The following is a 22,090-nucleotide window of genomic DNA, read 5'->3' on the forward strand; positions in this document are numbered from 1 at the left end:
GTTTTGTTTTTAATTTCTGCACAGCTGAATGCATGACAGGTGCATCGGAGGAGTTGCGATCTTAAAGACACATACATTTTTTAAAAAAATCAGCAATGGGTGAGGCAGTATGTGGAAGCTTTTCTCTTTGTCTTCGAGATGTCAGTTGTCATAGAAGAAGAAGAGAGTGACAGTGCAACAGCTCTGCAGCAAGGTCTGCAGTAAAAGCATTGGCTCCAGCAGGAGAGGACAGCGGTGGTGAATGATTGAGGGGTAACTCAGGTTACGTCCCTGAAAGGGGCCAACCCTAGGGGCCTACAAGGCAATGTGGCCTCCCAGGCCCTGATAGTGCCAGGCTCTGCGCTCATCCTTGGCTTGGTTTGTCACGCCATCCCACTGTTGGCATGGTGTTCCCAGCTGCCAGTCACAGTGCCATCCACCCCCCTACCCCCCTCCGAGTAAACAATGGCAATAGCATGGCTGGCGCCGGGCTCAAACGGCCTGTTGTTAATGAGCACGACCAACAGAAGCCACTGCTTGTTCTTCATTTGCCAGCGTTTTAATGATATGGACAGCGCTCCCATCAAAGCTGCATCGCTCAAGTTACGCCCTCATAGCTGAACTCTTTTTTTACTCGGTGTCTTCGGCGCTGTATTCATTAGCATCGAAAGCAAACAGAGAGGAGAGAGAGAGAGAGAACAGGCGCTGTTGTCTAGAGGGAATAGTCTCCCTCTATATCCAGATGGGTTATCTGTGATATAATGGGCCCTCATTGTGATAGATTGGACTCTTCTAGCAAGATAATATGCCTTTATTGTATTGTGTGGAAACATCTCTATTACAGGCTTCACCTGTGTGGCCATAAACAGGCAGGGGTCAGATAGTAGGTGTAAATAAACTTGTTTTAACTTGCAAGGTGTGTGGTAAATGGGTGGGGTTTACTGCATCAGGACAGTTAAGACAGTGTCAGGTGGGTTGTCTTCCACAGAAAAGTATATTGATTTGGTAGATACAACACACCATGTAAAGGATTTGTCATTGCAATTTGGCCTAGCAATAAAGCGGTCATATGCAACACTCAATGACTCTTCTCAGTAAGTTGAGCCTTGCAAATACTCCGTATTTGAACCATAAATTAAGTAAAGAGGAAGAAGAGAACACTGTTCTGAAGAGTTACGACACAAAAACTGTCAAATTTATTGTAATAAGCTTTAAATACCAGGTTAAGTACACAAGGGCTGGTGTGTGTGTAAACGTGTGTATACATCTGTGACTCAGGGTGTAAATGCACGAGTGTATCTGGGGAAACTGAGGGCAGCCAAGGCGGGTCGCAGTCCCTAGTGTCAGGGGTTCCATAGAACAGAGGCCGAATCAGTGCTGGCCCGCTGGTTAATGGATGGATGGCCCCCAAAATTAATTAGCCTGACTAATGTAGTGTACACTTAATTACACTGGCCGCCTTTTGATTTATAGCTGGCCAGATACACACATGCTAGTCAAAGTCGGGCTAAAAAGGGAAAATTGTTTACCCTTTACTGGTGCAAATTATTTACCCAGACTGGGTTCAGCAGCCAGGACAATGGCCATCAACTATGTAATGAACTCACGTCGGTTTCAACTAGAGGAGTAGCACAGAGACTGTAGGTAACGTGCACAGATTACATATTTAGATTTTCCTTCCACTACTTAAACAGCGACACCAACAGTACCAGATTATTTATAAAAACTGAAGCAGATTATTACACTACAAGATAGCTAATCACTTAGGGACTGTTCATTATTTATGAAGGGGGAGGGGGAATGCAAAACTAGGGAGGCATGTCAAATTATTTTTAAGCACTGGGAGGGACTTGTGTTTTTTATTTTGGCTTAGGGGAGGGACATGCAACTTTAAATGATTGTATTTTGTATTAATTTACAGGTTTGTGAGGCATGTTTTTTTTTTTTAAATGGCCAAAATTAAACCATTTACTGTTGCTAGAAAGAGTGAAAACAGTTTCTGGCTGCCCTTGAACGTGTGACAAAAAACATCGGTCTGGTAATTTAATTAAAGCTAAGCTTGAATAAAGATATTTTCGTCAAAATCACTTTATTTTGCAAGTTACATTTAAAATTCTGCCAGAAATAAACTGTTTGCACTAACCAAATCCTGTAAGGAAAAAAACATTAAATGTTGTGCTTGTGCATACATGACATTGGTTTTTTCTCAACTTCAGGACTTTGTTTTCAACTTTTAATTTTCGATCTTTTTAAAATCTAATTATGGCCAGTCATGCCAAATTACTAAAATTATTCTGACCGCTGCTGCCACTGTTGTGTATGTTACAGTTTATTTGGGAAAATGGTCGTAATATGTACACATTGCCTAGTGTTTGTGCGTGCATGTGCACATGTGTGATGATGATGATGATGATGATGATGATGATGCAGTTTGTAAGGAGGATTTCTGCATTTAGCTGAAGAAATTAGCTGTCTGTTTTGGTGATAACTCACACTCCATGCTGTATATTTGGTGTGAATACAAATAATATAGTTATTCAAGGTGGATGGAGGGTCATGCATTTTACCCTTGTCACTCAGGGAGGCTTAAGAAAAAAATATCTGTAGCTCTAGGGAAGGTCAAGATAAAAAGAAAAATAATAATAAAATTAAAAAAACAACCCTCAGTCACACCCCAGCCACCCCCCTTCTCCAATAAACAAACAGTCCCTTTAGTCTGTCTTAAGTTCTATAACACTTTTTAGACAAGATCAATGCAATGATACTTCTTCCAAAATGCAAATTTAACATCTATAAATAGATCGTAAATGTACAAAAATAGCAAGCAAACCTCCCAGACCTTCTTGTATAAAACCATGCACATACATGCAACCGTAAACATGAATAAAAATGGCATTCACGGCGATATCTATCTTTCACGTGTCTTCCAAAAACATTGCTTTCTTATAATTCTATCTCTGTTGACATGGGCGTGTGCGTTGAGTAACTCCATGGTGTGAAAAATGACTGATCTATCATGCTGGCCTGTCATTACTGAGCATTTTACAGCATTCATTAGGAGTGGGGCTAGTCTAGGGCCCCACCTTTAATTTCATGCTGCTCAAGCGAGAGAAAGGACACAGGACAAAGGAAGGAAGATTGATGCCTGGTCCAGCCCTCTGCGCCTCCTGCAGACGCAGACAGGGGGCGCTGATCCAAACCTCTCTCCAGTCAGGGAGAGGCCAGCTAGCCTAATGAAATCTGTCCATGTAGCAGCAGATCAGCCCCAATTAAAACAGCCCCACACCGTGTCACAGGGACAGTAGATCAAGTCAGCAATTAACCTTCCCGCTGGCCTCTATCAATCCTTAAATTGGAGCAGGCTGGCCAGCAGCACACAATCTCTGCAGATATTAAATTTACATTCTATTAAGTTTAATTAGGAGGGATTTTAAATATACTAGGAGTCCAGGCACGGAGCCCTGAGCCTGTCATCGACACGGCTGATTCACGGCCACCTCAAGGGACACACACACACACACACACACACACACACACACACACACACATCACCCCCTGACTAAAGCTTGGGACTAAGAAAAATCAGTGTGTGCTGCAGGTGTGAACAGGTAAACAAGGGTTATGTGAACTGGGTTCATACCTGGCGCTGCTCAGCTTCGGTCTGACAGGCTGAAAGAACGCAGATCTCTATGATCTGATTTTTTTTTAGGTGTTACTTTATTATGATTGTAACCTTATTGTTACTGTAAAAAATAATACATATTGGCAGTGATAAGTGTTTGTATGGGACTATTTTCTTAATCACCTGTCTGGACCAACAGGTTTGCCATCCTACTCCTGCTTGGTCCTACTGTGATTCTGATCACTTACACCTGCAACAACAACTTGACTCTAATAGCGTCGAAACTTAAGTCTTTTTTGTAATGTTTGTTTCCTTTAATCCATGAGCTCCAGTATAATTCGGACTTCATTTCTGAATTTTCTCCTGATATTGAGAGCACCGGACAGGCCTGCTATTCCTTTACCTCCTGTAGCAATATTGTCTCCTGTAGACCTGTCTGCCCCATCACACTGGTAAAAGTTCAAATTAAGACATGAACTAGAAACAAGGCTTATCAAATTACTCTGAAAAAAAAAAATCAACTTCAGCTGGAGACAGTGGGAACTTAAAGTGTATGTAAGTGTTAATAAAGTGTTGCTAATGATGATTCTATTGCAGCAGCTACAAACCAGATACTGGAGCATTAGCCCTCAGAGCATCAGTGACAGTGTTACTGTCTAAAAATAAAAAAATAGGGATGGCAATTTTATTTAATGACATTGCTGTTAATATACAAACTCTGTAATCTGCTGCATGGCTGGTCTTAAAAGGAGAGACCAATAAGAGACCAAGAGACATCAAGAATAAGCTGAAAAAAAGGATTTATCTTGATTACGGCATAAAGTTTAATGGAAGGAAATGTATTTACATGCATGGTTGAGATCAACAATATCAACCTTTTATCCCACACCAATTAAGTAGTGCTCACTGCCAGCTTCCATCTTTACTTCTCCAACATTTGCCTAATTTGGGCCCTCCTTGAAAACTTGACAGTCAAGTAGGATCCCTTTAATTGCAACAGGTCTAGGACAACATGCCCTGCATCTTTAGTCAGTAAGTCACTGCTGCCTTAAACACGAGTGCTCTGTGTGGGATTAAAAGAATTTGCCAGCTGTGACGTATCTGATTCACCAGACAAAATCTTCAAAACCATTCCTTTGCGCTTTCCTGTTTTATCAGCACCGATGCAAAACATGATCAAGCCAAAGCCTGATCACACCCATGGGAGAGGAGAGAGAAGGTTGGTGGGGACTGGACCACCTCCAGGCTGCTCAGCCCTAGCATTAGTCTCCACGTGGCTGTGTCCTTTGTCTGCCAGTCAAAGGGCCGCTGAATGGGGGTCAATTGAAACCAATTCCCTCTGTCGGACACAATTAATGGGGTTGCCCGGACCGGGCAGGAGGGGGGCGACCGCAGGCCTTTGGTTACTGATCCTGCCGCGCAAGCATGCCAGGAATTCGCCACCTGGAATTTGCCCTGTGACAATAACAAAACCACCCCCTTCCAAACCCACCTCCTTTTCTGTACACACATGGATACATCCCAGAATGCCCCCTGTCCCATCCACCCACCCACAAGGCAGGATGGGTGACAGGGGAGTGGCTAGTGGTTGTCCACAGTCTAGTCACCCACAATGGACCAGAGACAGAGAAGAAGAGAAGTGGTGTAGCGTGCAGCTGTAGAGAAATGTACTGGAGTATTTTCTGATCCAGTGACTCTCAAAGTGGGGCCTAGTGATCTCTATGGGTGCTTGAGGGTTGTCCGTGGTGTTCAACAAATTAAAAAGGCAAGTAGTTTGCAATTATTTCGTCCACTTAACACAGCAAAAGTGTCCATTCATCGGCATAGCTTTTTTGGGTCCTTTCCTATCGATCCAAAGTGGAGAGAGAATAGTGTGAAAAGCAAAAAAATGAGACTCAGACAGCGAGGATGAGACGCGGCCTCTCTGTGTCGGAATCAATCTTCGGATAAGTATGGACGATCGATCCACCACCAGCCCATCTACAGTTAAGCACTTCACTGGATGTGCACTAATTGTGCTGTTGACATTAATTGTCATTAAAGGGCTTAAAACGGCCTCCCGGCTGTGAGTTACATCCTGCGCAAAGGTTGCAACCCATTTGTTTATTGGTGACATCACAGCTCTCTCTGGCACTCACGCAAAGGTCACTGTTAAATCAGACAGGTTGTCCACTGGGCAGGACGGGTTTATATGGAGCAGTGCTGCCCCTCTAACGACACATTTCGCACAGATGACATCATCAGCCTTTTCTGTTGTCCCCATTAAATGGTCGGCAGGTTTGAGGAACCCTCATTAAGCTTAAATGTCTAGATGTGTGCGCGTGTGTGTGGTTTATGCCATAGCCCTGAGCTCTAACTTCCTGAGGGGAAGTCTAAAAGGCCCCCCTGCATTGCTGTCACACCCCTTTAAACGGGGTGAATCAATCAGATTCATTTGGCCTAACAAATTGGTTTGTCTGTGTGTGTATTTGTGTGTGTGTGTGTGTGTGTGTGTGTGTATTCGCTCTGGATGTGTATGTGAATGGGGGCCAAGGTGCATAAGAAAGGAGCTGTGTGGAGGGGAGAGGGGGCAAGGATGGACACACACTGATGCAAGCCTAACACATCCCTGGAAAAGGGGTCATGACCCCTCCTGCACTCAAACAGCATTTCAGAGTGGTCGAGACATGGAAAGGGTGAGTGCTTACCTACCACAGAGCAGCATGGACAAGACAGGAAACATGAGGAGAGAGTTATCTAGATTAGCTATACGGGATAAACGCGGACAGACTCCAAATCATCTCATCTGACTCGGTTTGATTGGATGATTTCCTTTCAGCTTAATGCAGTCATGTTGCCAGCCATCTTTGGCGTTGAGAACACATATTTCTTATCCCCTTTTTTCACCACCATTAGTGTGTATATGTGTGTAAATGCAGGATAACTGGATAAAAATAGGTGTTATCGTTTTCTCTTGTGTGTGACATTCAATGTTGCGGATAGGCCCAAAAATAGGTTAGTAAACAGTAGAAAGCAGCATGGCGGCCAGTGAGATGTTATAGTGGTTCTTTTTCACATCTGTTATTACTTTATTCACTCTCTAAAACTTGGTGCTGACTGAGTTTTGAAAGATGTTTGAGCGCTGCTTGGACAGCAGGTCATTGGCAAAAGGGATACAATTAGCACATCCACCCAGGTGTCGCATTTCCATCACTGCCAATCAAAGTTGATCAGAGCTGGAGACAATAAATACCCACGACTACTTCATGTCATTTATCTGGGGAATGAATGCAGATTATAATCTTTCCCATTACATACAAAAACCAGACGTTTGTGGGTGTTAGTGGGTGTTTTGTCCACTGTGAAACTGACTTAATAAAACATGTTTATACATTTCAATGTGTAGAGCACAGTGTCTTTCATCACAGCAAAGCTGGTGAGATATAAAACAGTCTATCATTGCTTTTGAATCACCGTGGCGACCTAAATGTGCGCCAGGTGACATTTAATTGCAAAAGTTGGTTTCTGAATAGCCTCAGTGTTTGCACATCTGCTGTTGTGGATCCTGTACTGAGATGTATTAGTCCCAAAGCAATGCATGTTCACATGATCAGTCCGTTAATGTGACCCAATTACTGATCCACAATCAAATCTACTGCACAAACTGTGAGGCTAATCAATCAATGCCCCTGATAGATTGCTGATCCCGCTTAGCTGATGGTGATTTACTGCCCCCCTAGTGGTCGGATGACTGAACTATTAAAGGTTTCTGCTTCTGTGCCACACAGAGTGAAGTCCTTCCTAAGTCATTTGAGCAAAACCCCTCCATTCAGAAAGCCTTCCCTCCTTTTCCCTTCTCTCCTCAATGGGACTCTGGTGGAAATGAACAATGCCCACACCTTGAACAGGCCCACTGATTCGAGGGCCATTGTGCTGGTGAGGAGGGAGAGGATCGGCCAACAAGTGGCTCTCCCACTCTGTTATCATAGGACACCACTGTCTGCGGTGGGCCTTTATGACTTGTTATGCCACTAACCCCCCCATCTCATGGAGAATGCTTGGCTCTCACTGGCCTCATTTGCACCAAGAAAAGGAGGGGAGGAGGAGGAGAAGGAGGAAGAAAGAGGGGAGGGGGGAGCAGGAGAGGAAGGGAGAGAGAAAGAGCAGTGAATGGCACCATAACATAACAATGCACTTGGAGGCTCAGTTGGCAAACACAGCTGGGCCAGCAACAGTGAAGCGTTTAATGAGTCATAACTCTAAAGAGACAGTGGGCTACTAAAACCACTTTTACTATATTGCAGTCCCCCTCTAATACACACAAACACAAGCACACACATTCACTTTATATCACCGAGTTTGATAGCGCTTGACCACATACAGTATATTGCCACACAGTTGTGCACAAATGTCCCCATATGGCACACATCATCTTCACAATTAGCCTTCCATAACACTCACCTCAATAACCTGCTTCGAGTCCAACCTGAAGTTAAAGTCCCCAAAGACAAAATATGGCAACCTCTCATGCCGCTGGTCCGTGATCCTGAAAAACATTACAACCATTTGTCAGTGACAGTGTTTTAAAGTGCCATCATAACCTCTTTGATGGCTGCTGGCAGGGCATCTTAAAATCATTTTTCCAAAACATCCTAAATTCTAAAAGCACATTCTAATGAACAATAAAGATCCTGAATGTTGATGAACATAACCAGTAGTGGTCAAAGTGTGTCATGATTCCCCTGACCTCAGGGTATTTAGTTCATGAAGGCCATAGCACCACCTGGTGGTTTTAACACTTTGATTACACTATATTCACCTTTGTGGTCTGACACAACGGTCTGGTGTATGAATCTTACGGCATTCATGATTTACCACAGAGCACACAGGGTGGAGAGATGAAGAAAATAATAGAAACATGCGATCTCAAATGTAAATTTGCAGGAACAACAGGAGGCCTATGATGAGGAGACACAGCTGTCTAAACTGCTTGTAACCTTAGAAGCCTGGGAAAAAATGGTTGTGATTGAGATTAAAACCTGGAAAATTGATGTCTCATTTATGTTATCCCAATGTTACTGTATTTGCCCTCAAGAAAACCACATATTGTGCAAATTTAGTGATATATTTGAGTTTTTTAAGGCATTTTCCCCCTTTTTTTGATAGTGCAGAGAAGGACTCAGCCTATATCAGGTGCTCGCTCTACAAGGTAAGCTTAACATGTTTGCTATTTCCTACGTGGGGCTATTTATGTGAAAACTGATAAATGAGAGAAAGAGCTCAGATCTTTTGCAGGGGTTCAAGTAAACATGCTTTCAGTTCAAATGATAATTTCTCAGCTGACACCACAATTAAATCAATAAAGCCCGATAATTTCCTTTGATAATCTGCTTTGATGTCCAAGAAAATTCACTTTTCTTAACTGATCAAAGTTAGACTTAACCAGCCCCAACACTGAGGACATGAATCCTGAAGATATTCTCTATGTTGGTCATGTACCCAGCAGTGACACTGATGGCAGCTGCCTCAGAGATCAGATCAACTGATTCTGTAGATTTGTTGGTGGGCTTATGGGTTTAGACTGAGAGTCAGAAGGACCCCATCCACTCATGCTGCCACAGGCTCCGCTTCACTTGGCGTGTACCTAACGTGACTCTTGATTGCGTTGAAGCCTCCCAAGGGTATTTTAATCTGGCACATTTATTGTATTGCAAATGTTTTTAATGCACTGTATGCAATGCCTTTTTAAGTATAGTGTCAGAAGATTCATAGAGTTTAGATCATCTCTCTCATGGACGACTTCCAAATCTCCAGAACCTCGCCACAGCGCCAGCATCCCACTGCTTAAAAAAAAGGAAAAAATGCACCTAAGCGACATATAATTAACTCCTATGCCTCATCACCTACTTAAAAGTGGCTCTTCTACAGAGCAGAGATAGGGAATTAAGGTGAACGTAGCGCAGCCTCTTGTGTAATTAATGATTCAGGATGCTTGGCTCGCTATCTCCACTAACCACGCGGATAAATCTCGCCGTGGACTTCCCAGGCCCAGATAACAATATATTTATGGGGCCGTAAAGAGAGAAGAAGCCTCTTCTTAGCGGTGGGTCTCGGCTCTGGCCGGCTGTCGTAAAGCATGGCCACTTCTTCCTCTATGAGGCAGAGAGAGGGAATGGCAGGGAGGAGAAGGTGACTGGAGTAAGGGGGCCAGGAACGCAGCCATCATATTAAATAGAGAGTATGTAACTTTGACATCCCATTTAAACATCCCATATTTAATAGGAATGACACAGTCTTTCTATCTCATAGGATTTCCAACAGGGGTCAAGAGGAACATGGGAACCACATCTAGAATTTCATCTCCAAAATGCCAACTAAAATTTCATGGTTATGATTGATGTGATTATTAATTTCCGAGACTCTTCCATCTATGATGGACTTCTGCTTCATACTTTCCTGCAGTTATACAGGACTGAATAAGGGATTCACAATGAGATCTAGCATTTGTATCTATTATTTGAGTAATATGGATCCTAATTGTAGTTGCAATTTGGGTTGCAAGAAATTATTGTTTTCTCAAGTAAACAATTCATGGTTTGCTTTATTACATATCACAAAATATTAAAAATTGCCTATTGCAGTTTCCCAAAGCGCAATTTGACATTTTCAAATTACTTTTTTGTCTGACAAATGGCCCAAAGCCCATAGGATTCAGCAAATCATCACATCTGAGAATCTGGAGCCAGTGAAACTTTTTTTGCAAAAACTTTTTTACTGATCAACTAAGCAATTTATTAACTTACTAATACTAATACGTACTAATACTAAACAACCTCTAGTTTGATGACATGAAATGTATGTCATGCTTTATCACAGTATTTTGCCTAGAGATGCTTGCTCTAATATCTTCTTAAAAATAAGGAAAACCTGTCTCCGATACATGGCTGTATTAACAGCACTAATCCCAAAAGGATCCTTAAACTATCAGTGGTTTAGGAACATAGAGTCTAGCCTATATTAGGAGTAGACGTGGATTTCTGAGCACAACAATAAACCCATAAAATCTGACTCACTACATATCACTATGGATATGATTCTGCTAAATACTTTATCAGTTACACAAACAATACTGTTTGTACTGTTTGTGTGTGTGTGTGTGTGTGTGTGTGTGTGTGTGTGTGTGTGGTAGCTCATTTATACACTCAAACTGGGACTGATGTCATTAATGACCTTACATCCTGGTGCTAAGAGGCTCAGCTCTATTCAAACAGGGTTAGTGGCCAGTTTATCCCATTGGCTCGAATGGAGGGCAGTAAAATGGCTGCACACGGGCGTCAGTGCAGTTGTTACAGGCGTGGGAACTCCTGTAGTCCTTGTGCTAACAGAGACTTTACCACGTCACCTGCTGCTTTGAGTGAAGAATTTAAGCAAAAGTAAATGTAATAAAACCCAAATTCGGTTTTACTACGTTTCAGTCGGCAATCTGTACAAACTCAATGGGTTAAAAAGTGAATAGAGAGTAAGAGAAGAGGGTGGGTAAAAAGTGGGGCAAGGAACTACGATGTGAGAGAGTGTATGTGTGTTTCTCCAGAGCCTAGAGGTCTTCCTCCTCTGTGTCCTGTAGCTTTATCCCGCTAACAGCCATGTCTAATACCCGCAGCCTGGCTGTTTTGTCTGCTGCTCCAAGGTATCAGCCACAGGTCAGAAGGTAACACTCTGTTTACACGATCATTTCCTAAAGCACTCATGGTGACCCGCTGGTGTGAAAGTTGACTTTTTTCTTGGCCTTTGTTGAGGGAACGAAGAATTGCAACATTAGCTACAGCTACTGGGCGTGAAAAGGGCCTGAGGGTGGGGGGTCCCGAGCTTGGGGGGCCCCCCTTGCTGACCCTCACCCTCGGCGGGGGCCCCATTAGCCTCGTCATCACAGTTCATTCAGGCAAACTGTAACAGTGTCAGTGACATTCTCCCACAAAGACGCACTCCTTTACACAGTCTATAAACATGCTTCTCTAGGCCAATTCATCGCGCAGTGACACCCCTGAAAGAGGCTCTTCACAAGGGCCGTTCTCACTGTGGTTTGGGCTGGGGCCTTCGTCAGGCCTTCGTAGGGGCCACACAAAGACAGGGGTCAGACGCTAATTTATAACATGGCCCCCAACTCTGCTCCCAGGCTCCTTAAACCACCAGCACAAAGCAACCACAGCACATTCTCTCTTTCGGATTTGACTTTTCTCTCACACACACACTCATGCTGTCAAAGAAGTGAACAAAATGCCCCAAAAATTCCACCTGTGACTCTAAATATGCACCACAGACACTGACAGCAACTCAGTCTCACAGATGACACTCATACCAAAATAACACATACAAAACCTGCTTGCTTATAAATCTTCATCCTTCACACCAGCCTCAATTGCTCCCTGACTCCTCGCCAGATTACACACTGTGATTGACAGCCAAACTGAGCCATAAAAGACAGTCTATATGAGATTATGAGGGTGCAACGGGGGGCCATGTCATGATTATATTGACAAGATGACTTACCATAAGTTGGCCGTTCAGATTCGACTTTGCACACAATAGCTGGGCTGAGCGCAGTCATCCATTGTAAGTAAATGTTGAGAATTTGGGAGAATGTTAACATTGTGAAGAATGTGCTGGGTGACGTCTTTTTGAATAGGCCAGGGGTGGCCCCTGACAGGACCTTTGACACTGCAGGACAGCCTTACCCTCGTCCCCCTGTTAGCACCCTAGCTCCTCAGTAACGCCCACCCCACCAAGAACACCATGCAGGGAAGATAGGGTACTGAGGGGGTGCAAGGATGTTGCTGCGGTCACACAGAGGTTAAGGAATAAGTCAACTCGAGCCAACAGCACTGTCAACACAAACTCAAGATGAGGAAGACAACTTTGGGTAAAGATGGAGCTAAATTATGATATAATGTGAGGAGCAGACAAGAGAACTTTCACCAGGAGGTGTCTGCTGAGTCTCTACTTCATGGAATCTTTTCTGAATGGGACTGGAGGTCTATAATTTCTGGAACTGAATGCCAGACCACCTCAAGACTCGATTACCAGTCGAGCCAAGTGACCATTTGTCTCAGACACTGGGGGGCCCCAAAAGCCCAAAGTTCCCTGTGTGTCAATTGTTTTTTGGTAAGGTACATCATAAACTGGGTCCTATAATCTTGTGTCCCTAAATTTCCAAGGGACCCTGTGCCAAAACCTAGCTGTACAGTAACACTTTTATTATTCCAGTGTATATTGTGCTGCTGCTTTTTCATAAAAAGGGGAAATGCATATTAAAAATAGGGATGCACCTATTTAGCGGCCGAACATCGGTATTGGCTGATATTCACCTTGTTGACTGCCATCAGCCAATCAGCAAATTAGATGACATTCACTGATGACAGGGGCTGATGTTTTTTTGCTGTGTCACATCAATTTTGTGCAGGATAAAAGGCAAGACTTGAGACCAACGTCGTCCCGTCATCCCAAGGACAACAGAAAACATGTCTGGTACAAACAAAGGTCTTCTCTTGTGTATAAAAGGACGCCGTAAACTCACTATCAACACCTCAGAGGACGCACCCTGTTGTTTTCCTGATAATGTTACAGTGTGAACAACAAATCCATGTTGAAGTCGGCAGAAGGAGAGCTAGTTAGCTTTAGCTGTTAGCAGCTGGTGGCCAGAACTAACAGCTAACAAGGCTGCACTGAGTTACATTATGATATGTTCAAGCTCTATTCAGCAGAAATTTTTCACAAAAAACTTGTCTTGTTTGTGGGTCTCTGTGCATATTGGTTAAGACTGTCATAAATAATAATAGCAATAGCGCCTGGTAGGATGTTTTACCTTGGGCCGAACAAGTTACATTTGGCCATGCTTGCATTAGCTGATAACATACACGAGGCAATTAGGGCTATATGTAAAGACAAAGTCAAGAAATATGAAAATCTGTCTGCATGCTCTTGGGAAACCCTCTGCTTGACTGCTTTAGTTGTGTACCATGGTACTGTATTACTCAGTTTGGTTTTACTGTAGATATACTGTCAATAGTACATTTGTCATTATCTTTAAAATAGAAATTCTGGCATTGTGGCGACATCTATAAATAGACTAATAAATAGAATCATGAGGGTACAATAAACAAGGAAAATATACTGAAACAAACTAACTGGGAGGGTTCTTATCTACAGTATATGTAATGTCTACTCAATATTAGAGCATCAGGTAGTTTTACTTGTCTGGCTAACAGGAGGACTTCATGGTTTCTGGTGGCAAAGTTAACTCAACAAATCTCTGAATGGCCTATGTCTATCTGATTTCTTCATGACTGTCTATCCCCCACCCTCCCAGAGTGACTGCTGGAGCACAGAGGTGTGTGTGTGTGTGTGTGTGTGTGTGTGTGTGTGTGTGTGTGTGTGTGTGTGTGTGTGTCTGTGTGTCTGTGTGTGTTCATGTATGTGTGAGAGAGAAATAAACAGGCCCACTATGAGCAGAGAGACACTGGGGAAGATTAACCTCTGCTCCTGCAGGCCTCCCAGGGTGAGAAGGCAGCTCAGAGTCACACAGTGGCACCACACACACCCACAAGCACACCCACATGTACAGACACACCATAACCTTGTTATACAATATAAATCACAAATAGCTGCAGCATCAGTAAACAAAATATTTGCTGCTTCTGGACACATTCGGCATGGACACACACACAAACTGCTCTGGTTAATAAATTCATTCTGGCTTTATGGAGGATCTCCCTGTGATTATCCAGTCCTCCCTCTTGCAGCTCAACATGTCTATTGGCTGGAAATGAGCCGGCCTTTCTCTGCTCTTTCAGCCTGTTGTTCTGGGAAAAGCCTAAAGGGAAACATTTAGATTGGAGGGCTCTTTGAGAAGCTCTGACAGTTGACTGATGACCGTCCATAAAATGACAAAGCATCGCTGTGTGGTGGCCAGTGCGGCCCACTGCCTCCCCATGGGAAACTAATTGCTTTGAATTGTTAACGGCAACATTATTTTTCTGCCAATCATTGCTTTTCAATGCCCCGAAAATGAGCATGAAACAAGTCTTTTCAGTGAACAAAACAGTTAAATGTCCCCAATGTTGATCAAATTAACTTCAGCACTGTGACAATGGACTATATTTGTGTGAAAATAATGGCGCGCCACAAAGGACGCCTTTATGCCAGGATTTCACAGTTGTAATGTAAAACTGTTCTCCCCTGAACCGGACCAGCCACTCTGAATGGGGGCTGGAAAAAAGAAACAAACTCCAATACACAAAAGGGATTTTTTTTTTTTTTTTTTTTTAAGGAAGAGGAATAAAAACCCTGTTGATTTTATCTCATGCTATCATTTCACAGGCTCATTTAGCAGCCATGTTTTCCATCCCAGACGTTTCAGTATCACTTTCATGACACCAGCTGTCTACGCAGAAATAAGTAAATCAGCTGTTTTTTCTTTTAACTGCAAACACATTTCCGGCATCTTGGGTCTTGACAACCCTTTAAACATTATTTCTTAAATTTTAAGGGTGCCTATTTTGCTCGTTTTTATGTTCATACTTGTATTTTTGGGTTTCTACTCAAAACACTTTCTACTGTGAAAAATCACCAATAAATGCTTCTAATATAAAATCTCCACAACTGGACATGTTCCAGCAGGAATATGATCTAAAATGGGGGAAAAATTAACAACATCAAAATTAAATGTTTCCCTGACGTTAGCATGTAGCTACATGTAGCAATGTGCTTGCAGCCGGGAAACTACTATACATAACAGTACTTTCTCTGGTTAAAAGTCAACAACAAAAACTTCAAAAAACAAACAGACATGTTCCAGCTAGTAGATGACTGTCAGAATTCAGCTAGAAAACATAGGCAACCCATATTATGTCTCCCTCACCTTAGCATGTAGCTACATGTAGCGGTGTAGGCTACTTAATGTCAAAACTTGTAGTAACATGCCTGGGGCAAATGACCATGAAAAGAAATCTGTCATGAGCTAATGTCAGCTTGTCTTAAAAGTAGAAAAAAAAGGCAACAGTCTGAAGCCTTAAGGTTTTGCTCACAGGGATTACTGTTACAAATGTTTCCCTAATTATTTGAAATTTGGTCATGTTTAATATGAACATCCAAGATTGCAATATTATATGACAAAAAAGGGAAATGTATGATAGGTTCCTTTTAATTAAATTCCTTACTAAACCATTCTTAAAAACATAATGCAAAAACATTTTTTACAGTGTGTACACAGAAACTATGAAACCTTAACATAATTATAAAACAATGATTCTCAACACCAAGGCATAGCTGAGTCAACAAGGGTAATAATGCTCGATGCAGCCCTAAGCACATATGTGCACTTTCAAAGGACAGGAAAACAAGCAGGGGATGCATTTCAAGCAGAGCTTTGCTTTGCTCTCATGGAAGTGGCCCACACATCAGCACAGGCTACAGAGCAGTGCTTTTTTGATGTGACTCAATAGTGAGGTCTGGCTGGCTAAACGCTGTTCCTTCTCAGCATTGTTCCCCCGAGGCCTTGAAGCACTTTGGAGATAAACACCATTTAGCAGTTAAAAGGGCCACAGAGGAAAAGGCTTATCAGATGTCTTCTCAATGGGCCGTAAGCTGCATTATTAGGCCTGGGCCTCAGATAAGGTGGAGGCTCAACTTTGATACCCGGCAGCAGAACTGTGTCCCCAGCACTGCTGTGTGATCAGGCTCCTGTGCCGGCTGCCTCACCAAACTCAGCTGGTGGTGTGTTCAGCAGCCCCCCCACCTCCTCCTCTCCCATCCCGCGATGAGAGATTAGAGCTCAGAGAGGGAGAGAGGAGAGAGAGGAGGGAAGGAGGGGGAGTTTGGCTTTAGATATTCCCCCTGTCCCTTTTCCTGCTCCGCTTTCTGGGGGTAGGAGTCAGAGTTAGGACAATGGCCAAAAAGATGGTTCCCAACCAGCCGCTGAATGGGAACACTGTTGGTGGTAGCGCTTCATTCAAAGCCCGGCCCGGGCACATTGTCCTCCCAGATCGGCAGAGGAGAATGGAGTTTGCTGGTGGCTGCCAAAAGGTTAGCAGCCTCTGTGAAAGGACCAACCCATTATTCACTGCCCTTTACAGAGCCCAGCACCCTTTGTGCTCCTCCTCCCTTCCCTCCGCACCGCCAGCTTTTTCTCACTCCGGTGCTCCGGATCTGCGCCCGACGGTTTCCCCCAAAGTGAGCGAGTGAGGCGCGATGCCACCACTATCCCACCCCTGCACCCCTAGCAAGGAATACCAGGGGAGCCAAAACATATAACGACCACCCCACCACCACCTTGCCTCACATCACTTACCCCTCATCCCCACCCCTGTCAAAAAAGAACCTTTAAATGATATGGCCCAGAAGTAACAACAAGGTTACTATTCACAACACAAGGGGATTTAGAAAGAGGGAGCGTGGAAACTGCCACTCAGCCAACACTATTTCTATTCAATCCCCTCCACCACCCAGCTAAACCTCAGAGACGCCGCTATTTAGGTGTATTTACAACGAAAGGGGAAATAAATCACTGAAAAAGCATGATGAAAGCAGAGGAAATACAATGAAAACACTTAAATGTAAGCAACAACAGAGGTCCTTTTGAAACTTCATCATGCCAGTAAATCCAGGTAAGTTACAGCATAATAAAATAGCAAAAGCTGCCATATTTTCTCTAAACAGTCCAGCTCCCCTGTCCATTACAAGCAAACATTCTTACATCAAATTAAGAATGAAGTACAGGTAAAACATGACCTCATAGAGGATACTTTCAAAAGGACCTCATGATTCATATACATCAGAGAGCTTAGTGATAATGTATGCCACCCATATATGCATGTAGTTATTCAAAGTGGAGCCCTGTCGTGCATTCTGATGCCATTTGAATGGGAGGTCACCTGCTGCGAGGCTGCTACGGGGCTTTTATTCTGTGTTCGCGCGGCCAGGTAGGGAGCAAGGGTTGCACTGCACACTCTCTCATTCTCCTCCAATGCAAATGGATATCCCATAAATCATATTAGCGCAGCCTATGAAAGGATAGCCTGTTTGTATAAAGGCTGGCTTTACTCAGTGCGGAGTGGAGAAATCTTTACCAGAACTATTAAGATTCCTAGAGCCTCACAAGCATAATTAAAAATGCTAAATTTATTCTGAGGGCTGATCCACGTGGGAGCACAAATGTGCAAATGGCATGGCAATCTGTCTGTTGGATTATAATACACTTAATATAAAACTGGACATTTTGGCCAGGAGCAGTCAGGAGTCCATCAAAACTTAAGGGTTCATCTTCTATGGAATATCTACAGCAGACTTTATAGAAATAAGGGCGATCATTTTTTATTTCTAGTGTTTACAAATAGACCTGGGGGCTGAGCTCATGGAAAGGTGCCTCCTCTGGGGAGCATGAATGTGCTTGGTAAATGTTACTGTGATGAAATTAGGACTCATCCTGTAGGGACCAATATTGTCTATCATAAATTTAATGATATAAAAACCATTTCGAGATACTTCTTGAATAAAAATAATCCCTGTGGATATCATGGCAATCTGGGTGATATTTAATATATTATGATTTCTATATATAGTGGACCGAAGTGTTGGGCAGACGCATGTCCCAAACGGGCAGTCGACGAATACTTGCATCCATTTGCTTGCCGGTAGTGCAACAAAAACCAAGATAAATGTAGGATTACACCACAAAAAAAGAAAAAAAGAAAAGAAAATGCTGAAAAGTAAGGAGGAGTTAGAGAGAGGCATAGAAAAAGAACAGATAAAAGAGAGCTGGGAGTTCACAGACCGTGTAGTGAGTAAGACCCCCTACTTTTACAGACAGATGTAATCCCACTGGTCTAGGACTGAATCCTGCTGAAATCTTCCCTGCTGTACCTCTCCTGCTCAGTCTCACTCTAAGCCTCTATTACAATATCAATACAGGTTTTGCCAGACAGGACTGGGGACTGAGGATAGTGCTACATGTTTCCACATATCCGGTTCTTAAACATGGTATTTTTTATACTTATTTATTTTTTATAAAAAATATCAACAGCATTATGCAAATGATCTATAAAAAATGTAGGTAATGTAGAAGTGCTCACACCTGTAACTCCTTAGTCTTAATTTAATTTGAGATATGTTGTGAACAATCATCATCACTTCATCACTGTAAACTGATCTAGTCACAGTAGGCACAGAGTCTCTCCACAGTGGGAATGACTTGAATTTATCTCTTTATGGTCACAGTGAAAAGAAAACTATGTTCAATACAGTATGGATGAAAAGCTAAACAAAGACATATACAGTACCTGTCTAAAACGTAGCCCAGCGCCTTCTGCCTGGTCCCAGAGTAGACAGAGGGGCTTTTCTCCCAGGCCACCAAGTTGGAAGCATCGTGGAAAAGGTGGATGTTGACCAGATCAAAGGCACTGGGATGAAAGAAGACAGTCTGAGTGACCTTCTTCAACCACAACATCATACACGCACAAACATGTGATGTTTCATTTTAAGTGAGAAAACTGAAGCAAAAAGTACACAAGAGAATTGCTGCTTTTTTATTTCATCAACTGCATTAAGACTTTGAACATAGTAATCACAGGCAACTTAAAGGGTACCTAACATGCTAATTTTTAGATTTATGAATGTATTTTGGCTTTTTACTAGAACATGTTTACATATTTTTATGTTCAAAAACACTTTATTTTCCTCATACTGTCTGTGCTGGAACACCTGTCTCCACCCCTTGCCTGAGATGCTCCATTTTAGCACCTCTCTCTTTAAGCCCAGCCTGCTCTGATTGGTCAGTTTTTCCAGGCTATACTGTTCGTTGCAACGGAATGACTGTAACAGAGTACAGCGGCAACTGCTTCTAATCCAAAATCTTCACAACTGGACATGTACCAGCAAGAATATGATCAAAATTGGGGATCCTCTGACATTGTAACATCATATGTATGAAAGAAAATACAGAATAACGTAATAGGTCCCCTTTAAGCATTGATTAAAGCTCACTGTGCATATTTTTAACGAGGGTTTGGAGTCAAACTCTTGAACACAAAATTATAGACTTAGTACACATTATCTTGTTCCTGATGGTGAAAAAAAAAACACCCTTCTTGTAAAGGGGATAAATTCTTTCTAACCCCACCTCTCTAACACTACACACAAGTGCAGATATCACTACATAAAACACTAATCTGCTGTCTTTCAGTTTGTCCTGTCAGGCTAAAAGCAAGATAGCTCAATGTACAGCGATGAACACCACCCTGCTGATCCTATCAGTCTGGGGCGTTTTGTTAGCTGGTGTTCAGCAGGGCCACCCTGAGGAATTGGTCTTATCTCAAGGGGTTTATTCTGCAGTGACATCCTGAACAAATGAATACATGCATGGCTCGGGCTATCTCTGTCTATCCCATCTACAATCTGATCTCCCTATTCTTCAGCAGCCCCTCTCTCTGCTGCTCTTGTCAAACGTCATGCCCCTATTAAATGCTTACCGTTTCAGGTCTTTAGTTCTCATGTCATCCCTCTATTAGATTACAATCCCCGTCTCCCACCCCACAGCCACCCTCCTCCCCTCACCCCTGCTCTGCACACTGGAAGCCAGAGTTTGTATTCATGCTGTACAGGTGGTTCAACTGCATATAATGTTTTCTGTCATCTGTCATATGCAACTGCTTGACTAACGCGATTACGTCTAATCAAATCCCTGCTCTCTTCCATGGCACACTCGCTGTCTGTGTGTCCTGTCTATGACCACCACACCTTGCACAGCCCACTGGGGCTTGTGGGTAAAGCTGACTGACATGGTTGGATCTTCATCTCTAATCACAACGATACGGTTGTAATGATTGAGGGTTGAACAGAGATGAGGTGGGGCGTGTCATTGGAGGGACTCACCATTCAGGCAGGGCCCATCGAGTTCGGATGAATCCCTTTCTGGACCACTTGCACTGCAGGACAGAGAGACTCAATTTAACATTACAATGGTAGAATCTAGGACATTAGGAAGAATTCAGTCATCACAAGGCAAATGAGAGCTACAATGTCAAATGTTGCACAGTCATGTAACAATGTCCGTCATCTGGGCACATGATTTCACATTTTTCAACACTATCAGGAACTATTAAGTTGACTTTCCATCAACAAATATCCTTTTGTTTTAAATCATAAGGGTTGATACGAAATTAAACCTTTGGAAACATGGATAGATGCAGAAAAACATTAATGATTAATAATCTATTAAAAAGTAATACATTAGTGGTGATGAAAAGTAACAAAAAACATTTAATCAAGTACTGTACTTGAGTCAGCTTCTACTTAACATGGTTAGGTCTACTTGATGCTGCTTTTCACTTCTACTTCACTACACCTCAGAGGGGATTATTACACTCTTTACTCCACTACATTTGTATCTGACAGACAATTATAAGTTACTTGAAACATTAAGACTTTTTCTGCACATAATACAATGCGTCATTGTAGATTAAACTTGTTACAGCATATAAAATAGGACAGATAGCTTGAGAATTACACTGCCAAAACATTAAAATGCTGTTTACTTGTTATTACATTCATATAAACTGACAATATTTTATTACAATGATAAAAATGCTCAGAAAGGGGCCATTCTGCATAGTGAGTACTTCCACTTTTGACACATTTTGCTCAGTGAAATTTTAAATGCAGGACTATTACATTGTTGTCTTATTACTTTTACCTAAGTAAAGAATCTGAGTACTGTGTAGTGTAGACTGTGTCAGTCGACAACATAATTACTTGGCAAGTAGTTTCATAATTGATTAATTGCTAAAGTCAATTTTCAGTTACAAATGCCAAAACAAGCCTAATTCCAGGTGCTCACTTATGAGCTTTCCTGTGTCTCACGTGTTAGTAAATTCAATATCTTGAGGTTTTGGACAGCTGGTTGGACAAAACTGGCAATACGATAAAATTAAATCATTAGACTTATGACGAGGATTTTTCACTATTTTCAGACAGTTTATAGACCAAAAGTATAACCGATTGAGTAAATAAATCACTACTATCATTATTTAATAATTAAATAATCATTAGTTGCAGAAGTATTCACATCCTTCACTTCAGTTAAAGTAATAGTGCAAGTTATAGTAAGCAATTTTTTACAAGCTTGTCATTTGTTTTGTGTGTAAAATATTAATCTGAAAGTATCTTGTATCTAAATGTACAAGTGAATAAATGAAGTGCAGTAAAACTTACAGTATTTCTCTCTGAAAAGTAGTTAGTAGGAGTAAAAAGTAACATAAAATAGAAATATTGGTACTCCAGTAAAGTATTTCAGAATTGTTCTTTAGTGCGGTACTTGAGTAATACACTTTATTATGCTTTTTTTTAGTTACTTTCCAATAGTAATCCTATGTATAAACAGACAGGGAGCCTGTTTATTAGTTTAAATCCAGCTGATAAAAAAGAATCAAGAGCACAATTTCTTTGTTTAGACACTTCAAAAGT

The 22,090-nt window shown here is 42.2% G+C and overlaps 1 protein-coding gene across 2 annotated transcripts in view; it reads right to left on the reverse strand.

Moving 5' to 3' along the window:
• The window catches only part of LOC125903575 (inositol polyphosphate-5-phosphatase A), a 165,047-nt gene that overhangs the window by 40,696 nt on the left and 102,261 nt on the right, over positions 1–22,090 (reverse strand). For both annotated transcript variants that reach the window (XM_049600571.1, XM_049600572.1), the window contains exons 7-9: positions 20,501–20,553; positions 18,910–19,029; positions 8,042–8,126 (exon numbers count right to left, since the gene is read on the reverse strand). In XM_049600571.1, coding sequence (XP_049456528.1) covers positions 8,042–8,126; positions 18,910–19,029; positions 20,501–20,553 — 258 coding nt within the window. The remainder of the gene's footprint in view (positions 1–8,041; positions 8,127–18,909; positions 19,030–20,500; positions 20,554–22,090) is intronic.

This window comes from Epinephelus fuscoguttatus, linkage group LG16, assembly GCF_011397635.1.
Source record: "Epinephelus fuscoguttatus linkage group LG16, E.fuscoguttatus.final_Chr_v1".
NCBI classification, from domain to species: Eukaryota; Metazoa; Chordata; class Actinopteri; order Perciformes; family Serranidae; genus Epinephelus; species Epinephelus fuscoguttatus.